At 48.0% G+C, this 10074-nt stretch overlaps 2 protein-coding genes across 4 annotated transcripts; both read left to right on the top strand.

Moving 5' to 3' along the window:
• The first annotated feature begins 95 nt into the window (after nucleotides 1-95).
• Nucleotides 96-780, top strand: MRPL51 (mitochondrial ribosomal protein L51). Its single transcript, XM_013199499.3, has 2 exons — nucleotides 96-380; nucleotides 511-780. Exons 1-2 carry the CDS (start codon nucleotides 125-127, stop codon nucleotides 705-707), a joined length of 453 nt encoding a protein of 150 aa, XP_013054953.2. The 5' UTR covers nucleotides 96-124; the 3' UTR covers nucleotides 708-780.
• Nucleotides 781-4320: 3540 nt separating this feature from the next.
• Nucleotides 4321-9048, top strand: VAMP1 (vesicle associated membrane protein 1). Of its 3 annotated transcripts, none has more exons than XM_048051601.2 (5): nucleotides 4321-4807; nucleotides 5013-5163; nucleotides 5952-6110; nucleotides 6344-6395; nucleotides 7372-9048. In XM_048051601.2, coding segments are annotated over exons 1-5 (459 nt in total). In that variant the 5' UTR covers nucleotides 4321-4805; the 3' UTR covers nucleotides 7467-9048. The 3 variants fall into 3 exon arrangements, with proteins under 3 accessions (XP_047907558.1, XP_047907560.1, XP_047907559.1); XM_048051603.2 differs by having other exon boundaries at nucleotides 6798-9048; XM_048051602.2 differs by having other exon boundaries at nucleotides 6344-9048.
• The last annotated feature ends 1026 nt before the right edge of the window (nucleotides 9049-10074 follow it).

Raw genomic sequence — 10074 nt, 5'->3', positions numbered from 1 at the left:
GCGCTCGCCCCGCCCCTCGCGCCGCCTCAGCCTATCAGCGCCCGGCAAAGAGGCCGCCCTCCAGCGCCTCGCCCAATCGCCGGCTGTCTTCTCCTAGCCGGCCGTTAGCGCCTGGGTGGCCGCCATGTTGGCGCTGGTGAGGGCGGCGGGGCGGGCCCTGGCGGGCCGGGCCCTGCCCGGGGCCTCGCGGGGCATCAGCGGCGACGGGGGGCGGCCGGGGCCTGCCCGGCCCGGGTGCGGGTCCTCCCTGCCCCTCTCCTCCCCTCTGGCCGGGCTCTCGCGGACCTTCCGCGTGAGGGAGCCGCCGAAGCCGCAGCAGGTGGATCGTTGGACGGAGAAGCGGGCTTTGTTCGGGGTCTACGACAACGTGGGCATCCTGGGTAAGTGCCCCCAGCCCAGCGAGGGGGACCGGAACCCCCTGGGGACCCCTCCGGGGCTCGGGGCCGGCCGCTTTGGGGTCCCACCTCCGCCGGGGTGCCACCTCACCCCGCGTCCTCCTTCTCTTCACAGGCGGCTTCCAGATGCACCCGAAGGACCTCATCGTGGGGCCCAAGTGGCTGCGGGGCTGGCGGGGGAACGAGCTGCAGAGGTGCCTGCGCAAGAAGAAGATGGTGGGGGATCGGATGTTCGTGAGCGACTACCACAAGCTCAACAAGAGGATCCGCTTCTTGTACCGGCGCTTCAATCGCACCGGCAAGCACCGCTAGGAGGGACCGGGGGTTTGGCTTGCGGAGCGTGCTATTGCGGCGTCACGGTCTCAATAAACACAACGCTCCTACAGTTGGTTTCCCAGTGCTTCCTGCAACCTTCACCGTGTATTTCTGGCCCAGTCCCAAGGTCGTGCTGCTGCACCAGGCCAGAGCTCTTTGCAGGTTCAGCCCCCGACAACCATCTCTGGCACGCTTCTTGCAGTTCCAGCCAGCATCTTTTAACTTTTACTTAAGAGTCCTCCACTTTTTGGCCAGGCTTCTAGCTTCCTTTCAGTTTTTATGAGGCCCAGGTTCTCACACCCAGCAAATTCAGTATGCTCCATCTTAGATTTTCCCTCATAGCCAAATTATCAAGTTAGCAATAAGCGTGCCTCCTAATACCTCTTCATGCTTACTGCTTGCCCCCTGTCCTCCACTTAACCATGATTAATGCTAAGTCTGAATGATCCAATTGTTAGTTGAAATACATCAAAACATGTTTTTAGAACAGGACTTTTTGCTGTTTCACGTTGATGACAGCCCCATACTAATGACACTGAGCAAGTAGCTTTTCATTTAAGCAATTTAGGCACTTAACTGGTTTAAAAAAACTCCCAGCTTCTAATTTTCCGTGACTGTTACTGGTTTCTTAAGAAGCTGTAGAGAATCAAAGCTGGGATCCCTCAAGTCCAGCATCCTGTTTCTCATGAAGTCTACCGTTACACGTTGCATAACAAAAAATCAGCATAAAATCTGGAAGATGAGCATGCCTCTGCCTGAGTTGTATCTTGGCTGTTAGGTAATTGGGAAGATATCTGCTGATGATGTATCCTGTTACAGAGTGACATTGCTCTGTCTTTAAAAGCAATTGGTTGGAAGCAGCGGGGAATGAAAAGAGGTTTGGGTCTGTGCCTTAGGAAGGTGAAGCCAAATTCTCTGTTCAAGCAACTTCAAAGTTCGAGTTCTCAGGAGCAGGGTAGTAGACCTGTGGGATTGTTACCAAAGGTGTTGAAAATTCAGAAAATTTGTGGATTCAAGTGAAGACAGGGCAAGCACCTGGAAGGTGCTTCTGGGGGTTATTACATGTGTAAAGCACAGGTGTAACAAATCCTTGTCTAAAAATGTCAGAAACTGGAGGAGTATCAGGAAAATATTTGGTTTCCTTTGTCAGCTCTTAGTCCCCACGTACCAGCCCTGTTTGCGCTGGGTCTTGAGAGGAATGCATACCAAGTGAAGCAAACCAGTTATTCAGCAAGCTCCACCTTCTGTTCACAAGGTTTATTGGAACAGTCCTCAAATGACAGTGGGAGTGGGAAGGCTGTCAAGCTACAGAAGCTTTTCCCCCAATTTGTCCCTTCGCAATTTGTTTGAAGACAGTTTAAAACCCCTCAGTTCTGCCAAGGCTAGAGCTGGGCTGTTCACTCACACTCAGTAGTCCAATCTGCAAATCAACTGGCTGTAGTCACAACCCTGTTTTAAGTCCTCATATTCCTTGTAGCCACAATCTTTTGGATCCTAGGTTGTAATGTACTGTTCTGTGTATCTACTAATCCTCCAGGTTTGTCATTAAAAGCTTTAAATTATGGCCTGCATTACCTTATGAAAGTGTAGTTCAACATAGCTCTGAACAAGTTGCTTGCTACCCTACTCACCACACAAAATGCTGTGAAGAGACTTCTTGTTCCAATTTGTTCTTGCTTCCCTTTCTGTACTGAATGGGAGAGTCCTCCCTTCTGATCCAGTAGGTCTCAGAATCTAAACCCTAATACTAACACTAAGCCTAATGCTAACCCAAATGCTTACACTAACCCAAACCCTAACACTAAGCCCTAACTGTAAGGCTAACCCAAACCCTAACATTAACCCTAATGCCAATGCTAACCCTAAACTTAAACCTTAACCCTCATGCTAACCCTAATATTAATCCTAACCCTAAAACCTTAAACTAGCCCTAATATTAAGCATAAACCCTAACCCTAAACCATAATGCTAACCATAACTATAACCCTAGCCTAACCCTAAACCTAACCCTAACACTAAATCCTAAACAAAACCTAACCCTAATGCTAATTCTAAACATAATGCTAACCGAAATCTAAGCCTAACCGTGACCCTAACCCTAAACCAGATGTTAACCCTAATGCTAACCTTAAACCTAACACTAACCCTTAATCCTAACACTAATGCTAACCCTAAAACTAACCCTAATGCTAAGTCTCACCCTTACCCTAAGCCTAACCCTAATCCTAACAATAACCCTAACACTAACCCTAAACCTTAGCCCTAAGCCTAACCCTAAACCTAATCCTTAATGATAATCCTAAACCTAAACCTAAACCTAACCCTACACCTAATCCTAACCCTAACCGTAACAGTAAACCTAACACTAAAAATAATGCTAAACCTAACACTATCCCTAAACCTAACCCTAACCCTAAAGTTAATGCTAACCCTAACCCTAAACCTAACCCTAATCCTACCCATTAAACCCTAGCCATAACTGAAATATAACTGTAACACTAAACCTAAACCTAATGCATACCCCAACCCTAAACCTAAACCTAAAAATAAACCCCAATCCTAACCAAAACCTAACCCTAAACCGAACACTAACCCTAATGGTAACCCTAACACTAACACTAAATCCTAACCAAAAACCCTAACCCTAATGCTTACCCCAACCCTAAACCTAAACCTAACACTAAACCCTAAACCTACCCAAAACCTAGCACTAACCCTAACATTAATGCTAACCATAAATCCTAACCCTAATCCTAGCCCTAAACCTAAACTTAACGCTACAGCTAAACCTTACTGTAACGCTAAGCCTAAGCCTAACCCTTACACTAAACCCTAACCCTAACCCTAACCCTAAACCAAATACTAGCCCTAATGCTAACCCTAACTGTAACCATAACCATAATCTAACCCTAACCCTAACGCTACTCCTAACCCTAAACCTAACCCAAAACTTAATGCTAACCCTAACACTAACCCTAATGGTAACCCTAACGCTAACCCTCACCCCAACCCAAAACCAGATACTAACCCTAGTGCTAACACTAAACGTAACCATAACTCTAACTCAAATCTAACCCTACCGCGAATGCAAACCCTATTCCTAAACCTAAACATAAACCAAACCCTAAACCCAAACACTAACCCTCACACTAATGCTAACCCTAACCCTAAACCTAACCCAAAACTTAATGCTAACCCTAACTCTAGCCCTAATGGTAACCCTAATTCTAACCCTAACCCCAACCCTAAACCAAATACTAACCCTAATACAAACCCTAATGCTAACCCTAACCGTAACCATAACCATAACTCTAACCCTCACTCTAACCCTACTGCAAACCCTATTCCTAACCCTAACCCTAAAACTAACCCTAACCATAAAGCCAAACCCTAACCCTCACTGTAACCCTAACCCTAATATAACCCTATCCCTAACCCAAATGCTAACCCTAACCTCAAACCTAAACCTAAGCCTAAACCCAACCTTAATCCTAATGCTACCCCAACCATAAAACTAATCCTAATCCTAACTAACCCTAACCCTAGCACTAAACCTAACACTAACCATACCCCCAACCCTAATCCCAACCCCCTAACCCTAATCCCCTAACCCTAATCCTAACCCTGACCCTAACCCTAACTTTGATTCTAACCCAAAATCTTAACCCTAACCTTAATGCTAACCCTAACCTTAACCCTAACCCTGATCCTAACCCTAAACCTAACCCAAAACTTAATGCTAACCCTAACCCCAACCTTAAACCAAATGCTAACCCTAACCGTAACCGTAACCATAACCCTAATCTCTAACCCTAACCCTAACCCTAATGCAAACCCTGATCCTAACCCTAACCCTAACTACAACCCTAACCCTAACGCAAACCCTAAACCCCAGCCCCAGCGGGGGTCGGGCCCCGCTCCGACACCCCCGTGCGGTCCGTGCCGGCGAGCGCTGATTGGCTGCGGCGGGGGGACGGGGCTGCTATAAAAGCGCCCGCGCGGCCCTCACCCCCGCACTGTGCCGCCGGGCGCTGTGCGGTGCGGAGGTCCCTGACCGCCCCCTGCCCGGGGGTCCCGCCGCGCTGCGGCCCGCCCATGTGAGCGCCCGCGGCAGGGCAGGGGACGGGGCGCCCCCAGGGTGCTGGGGGGGAGCGGGCGACCGAACACGGAGCCGGTGGCGGCGACCCGAGCCGGTCGGGTGGCGCATTGCAGCAGCCGGGGGCACCACGGTAGCCGGGGTGGGGTCTCCCCTTCGCATGCCAGGGCTCTGACCGAGTTTTGTCTCTGCCTTCCTTCCCCAAGGTCTGAGCCAACTCAGCAGCCGGCCCCCGAGGGGGGAGCCCCTGCTGGGGGTCCCCCTGCCGCAGGTCCCCCCGCTGCGGGTCCCCCCGGGTCGCCCCCTAACCTGAGCAGCAACCGCCGGCTGCAGCAGACCCAGGCGCAGATGGAGGAGGTTAGTAGCGGTGCCTGCTCCCCGCAGGCTGCAGCGGGGGTATTGCTGACCAGCGTGCCCAATTCTGGGGGGGGTGCATGCTTTGGGGGTGTGTGGATGCTGGAAACGCACAAATAACGCGAGTATTAGGACCAGCCTGTAAAGAGGCTGGAGGAAGAGATGGATTAGTTTTACAATTAAAATTTACATTTAAAAGGTGCCTAATTCTAGATATGACATCGAAGGAGTAGTCCTGTTAGATTTCTGGTACCTCATCTTATGCATCTATTATGGAAATAAAGCTATATAGGTTCCAGAGCAACTCCTGATCCCTGCCAGCTGCTTCAAGAGAACAGCCTGTGGGCAGATTCGGTATGTACAGCGAACCTTGCCTGATCTTACAGGGTTGGTGTCCGTAGTGTCTGCTGACACGCAGTAACTCCTTCATGCCTCAACGGGGCAGCAACATGTAGTGCTAAGTTGTCTCTGCGGTTACCTGTGATTGAGCATATGCTTACTGTGATGAGGGTGTGGTACAGCCTTGATGGGCTTGAGAACTTCTAAAAATGGATGAGAATGGGGTGCTGAGGACGCAGCTTAATTGTACTGAAGCTTTAGCAGAGTGTCTAGGACTCTTTTCCCAATTTCTAAATAGTCAGTGACTTGAAATCTGTTTATCCTGATCTTTTTTTCCTCGTTTCAGGCTTTCACTTGTTAGTATCTCATGTTGATTATTGGCTGTGTTACTGCTCTTACATTTTCAACCCTCTTTACCATGATAACTACTGCTACTGTTCTTCCTTCTCCAGGTGGTTGACATAATGCGTGTAAATGTAGATAAGGTGCTAAAACGAGATGAGAAACTGTCAGAGCTTGATGACCGGGCAGATGCACTTCAGGCTGGTGCCTCAATATTTGAAAGTAGTGCAGCAAAACTCAAAAGGAAGTACTGGTGGAAGAACTGCAAGGTGAGTTTCCTGGTGCCATTATTTCCTCCATGAGAAGGAAATTAGGCCGGTGTTCTCTCTTTGAGAGAGTAGTTGGGGCTTAATAAATATATCAAATGCTTAGTTATTTCACTGTGGAAAGTCTTAGAGGCTTTTTCTGTCCTGCTTTCAGGCTTATGTTCTCTGGTTATCAGGGAAGCTGTGAACTTGTCATTTTGTTCTTAGTATTACTGTCTGATAAAATCTCTCTACAGATGATGATCATCATGGGAGTGATTTGTGCCATTATGGTGGTGGTGATTGTAAGTAAGTACCGAAAAACCCCGCATCAAAGGTGAAGAAGCCCCAGCTCCAGAATACTTTAAAATTTTCTTTTTGATTTATGATCTGTAAGGCCTTGGTTGCGTAAGTGGTAACTTCCTTCCCTGGGGAAGGGAGGTGGTGGTGCTGGAACTCCCACACTTAGTGTGGAAATACTATGATTTACGTAGTAAGGAAAGAAAGTGGGGGTGGCTACTGTTGTAAAAATTGGGAATCTTACCTACTTGACCAAGTAAACCTGTAAGTATGAGGGACAGCATCTTGAAGTGGGCGGGTTGGCAAGTACCTTTCCTGGTGGGGGATTTGGACGTCTCTGGGGGACTGTTGGTGTAACTTGCCCTTTTGTTCTTTCCTCTTTTTTTTTTTTCCCTACTGCTTTGTCTCCAGTCTACTTTCTTACTTGAATGTAGCCCCTTCAGTCTGCGACCTACTGTCCCCTTGCCTGTCTCTTCTTGCCTCTGAATCTTCCCTTCCACTTAGCTTCTTCATTGATTCCTTTATTGGTTCTGGTTTGTCTTCTATTTAAGATTCTGAAGTGCTCTACTGAGCATGGGTTAGACTCTACAACAGCTGCTGCAGCTTTAGGGTCATCTTAGTGTAAAAGAATGGGAAGCAGGGGAGGAGTGGGTAGCTACTGCTCCTGCTCTTCTGCAGGGGAATTTCTGTGGCTTATTTTTGGGTGTAAACTTCTCAGCTAGTGCCTGTGTAGACTCTAGCAAAATAAGAATGCCTTAATGCAGTGCCTTTGGGTGTGCAGGACTTCATGTGAGATTCTTGTGTTCTCCATAAAAAGTGACAGCATGACTTCAGCTTTTCATTGAGGTTTCTGAAATAATTGCTAACTTGTGCTGGTTAGTGACTGAACCATCTGACTGAGCTAGACGTAGTCATCTAGATTTCTTTAGCCATACAGAGATGAGCACTTAAGGAAGCAATTTATTCTGCTTATCTTTATTTTAAGGTGACTTGCTCTCTGAATGTGGCCGTTTGAGTTATAATAAAGGATATGTAATGATTACCTCAGTGAAGTGCAACAGACTGAACACAGTTAATTGAAAGGAGTTTTGTTGCTTTCTGAAGGGCATGTGTAGGCATAAAATCTGCCAGAAGGAACAAATGAACAACAGTAAGGAGTATGGTGTGGCGGGTGGGTGTGTATCAAATATTCCTTTCATCTATGCAGGCACAAGCCAGGACCTTATGGTTTTCTACTATCTTGTAGCTTTCTGGAAGACTTTGAGGTAGTAGCAGAACAGGAGTGGGAATGGGAGTTTTGCTTTCCAGTGTTACTGCAGTGTTACTGTGTTGAAGGTCAAAGGAAATCTACTACATAATAGATGGAAGTGATGAAGACCAGAGGTATTCCAAATAAGACTGAGTGAGCCACACAGCTTTCATTAAGAATACCTGTTCTGTTTCTTCTACCAGAAAGCCCTAAGTTTCAGCAGAAGGTAGGAAAATACTGTTATCTAGGGATTCAAAGGGAAATGCTGCTTTGGGTATGGGAATTGCATCAGCTGTTAGTTTGGCAGCTTTGATCATTAGAGATCTTGCCAGTCAAGCTGAAATCTTCCTATTTGCTGTGTTTTTTTTTGAACTTAGATTTGGGGTGGTCTGTGCTGTAAATAAACTTGTAGCGTGGAGCGCTATGGCTTTCTGTAAGCAATCCCCATGTTCTTCAGAAAGAATGAGAACTGAATTGCTTGAATGTGTTGTCAAACTGGGATTAAATGAGCTGCCCTGTGCCTCAGTTTCTGCAGTCCTGTGAGCAGTGTACATCTGGTCTTTTTCTACAAGCTGTGTCGTAGCCCATAATCTAGACTAGAAAGAGGGCTTTAATTGAGGAAGCTCTGCCTTGGGTGTAGAATACACTGGCAGGATCTGCCGAGGCTTAAGGGGTTGTGAGGAAGAACACCTATGGAGTTCCCATATGGGAGTGCAGTACAAAAAATGGGAGCAGCAGATGCTTTTTGTTGCAGTGGGTATGCTGGGAAAGCCCCTTTCCCCCATCACAGGGTGTCTGAGGAGGGGCTAGATTTTGCACGCTCATTTCCATGCCCAAGCATTTCATTTGCACTGAGTTCATCTCCCTGCAATTCCATCCCTCCCTACCTTGGGTGAGGGCAGAGTTGAAGATCTGGAGTGATGCAGCCCTCGTCCCCTGAGCACTTTCCTAATTCCCAGTGGAACTGAGGTGTGATGGATGGTCAGAAGTGCATCTGCTGAAGAGGAGCCAGGGTCTGCTTGTACTACTTACTGCTATCATTTAGGGGGTGGGCATACAAGCTTGACACCCCTAGACCAGCAATTCCCTTGAACTCTTCTAAACAAGCTGTTGATGGCCCGTTCCTCTGGGGGCTGAGGTCCCCTTAGGCTGTCTTCCATTTCTTTCTCTTGTATGTTGTATGTTGCTGCTGCTTCTGCTACCTTTCCCCTCCTTTGCCTCTCTGTGCATGGGGGAGGAAAAACACACCAAGGCCCTCTGAGTAAAAGCGAGGGACTCTGCTGTCCACAGCATTACAGCTAGTCACGCATGTGCAGTTTATTTCCTCTATAAACACAACTGTAATCTCCTCTGGCATGTCATAGTGATCAGCTCGTGTACTTTAAACAGTCTCTAAGAAACAATTCACCACAACACTGAGTCTGTCTGGTCTGTCAGTGGGTGGGGAACGGTTGGGATTCCAAAATGCTTTTTGGAAGAATATTTTTTTGTCACTTCTATGCTATACACACACCTGAAGTTTTATCCCTCAGAGAAATGGTTGGTATTCCATTGCAATGATGCTAGTCAAGCATAAAGAATCACAGAATCGTCTAGGTTGGAAGAGACCTCCAAGATCACCCAGTCCAACCTCTGACCTAACACTAACAAGTCCTCCACTAAACCATATCACTAAGTTCAACATCTAAATGTCTCATAAAGACCTCCAGGGATGGTGACTCAACCACTTCCCTGGGCAGCCTAATCCAATGCCTAACAACCCTTTCAGTAAAGAAGTTCTTCCTAATATCCAACCTAAACCTCCCCTGGCGCAATTTTAGCCCATTCCCCCTCGTCCTGTCACCAGGCATGTGGGAGAATAGACCAACCCCCACCTCTCTACAGCCTCCTTTAAGGTACCTGTAGAGAGCGATAAGGTCGCCCCTGAGCCTCCTCTTCTCCAGGCTGAACAACCCCAGCTCCCTCAGCCGCTCCTCGTAAGACTTGTTCTCCAGACCCCTCACCAGCTTTGTTGCCCTTCTCTGGTCTCTGTCAAGCACCTCCATGTCCTCCTTGTACCGAGGGGCCCAAAACTAAACACAGTACTCAAGGTGCAGCCTCACTAGAGCCGAGTACAGGGAGACAATCACTTCCCTAGACCTGCTGGCTGCACTGCTTCTTATACAAGCCAGGATGCTGTTGGCCTTCTTGGCCACCTGAGCACACTGCTGGCTCGTATTCAGCCGACTATCAACCAGTACTCCCAGGTCCCTCTCGGCCAGGCAGCTTTCCAGCCACTCATCTCCCAGCCTGTAGCGCTGCTTGGGGTTGTTGCGCCCCAGGTGCAGGACCCAGCACTTGGCCTTGTTGAACTTCATACAGTTGGCCTCAGCCCATCAGTCCAGCCTATCCAGATCCTCCTGCAGAGCCTTCCTATCCTCAAGCAGGTCGACACATGCA

Source organism: Anser cygnoides, chromosome 1 (genome assembly GCF_040182565.1).
Source record: "Anser cygnoides isolate HZ-2024a breed goose chromosome 1, Taihu_goose_T2T_genome, whole genome shotgun sequence".
Classification (NCBI taxonomy): Eukaryota; Metazoa; Chordata; class Aves; order Anseriformes; family Anatidae; genus Anser; species Anser cygnoides.
The sequence above is the reverse complement of the archived record's forward strand: the minus strand, read 5'-3'. Positions and strand labels throughout refer to the sequence as shown.

Bases quoted from the DNA above. Each gene is read 5' to 3' on its own strand.
- MRPL51 (XM_013199499.3), top strand. From the start codon at position 125: ATGTTGGCGCTGGTGAGGGCGGCGGGGCGGGCCCTGGCGGGCCGGGCC. The intron at 381-510 runs GTAAGTGCCCCC...TTCTCTTCACAG, and splicing joins CGACAACGTGGGCATCCTGG to GCGGCTTCCAGATGCACCCG.
- VAMP1 (XM_048051601.2), top strand. The intron at 6,111-6,343 runs GTGAGTTTCCTG...ATCTCTCTACAG, and splicing joins ACTGGTGGAAGAACTGCAAG to ATGATGATCATCATGGGAGT. The intron at 6,396-7,371 runs GTAAGTACCGAA...CTTTATTTTAAG, and splicing joins TATGGTGGTGGTGATTGTAA to GTGACTTGCTCTCTGAATGT.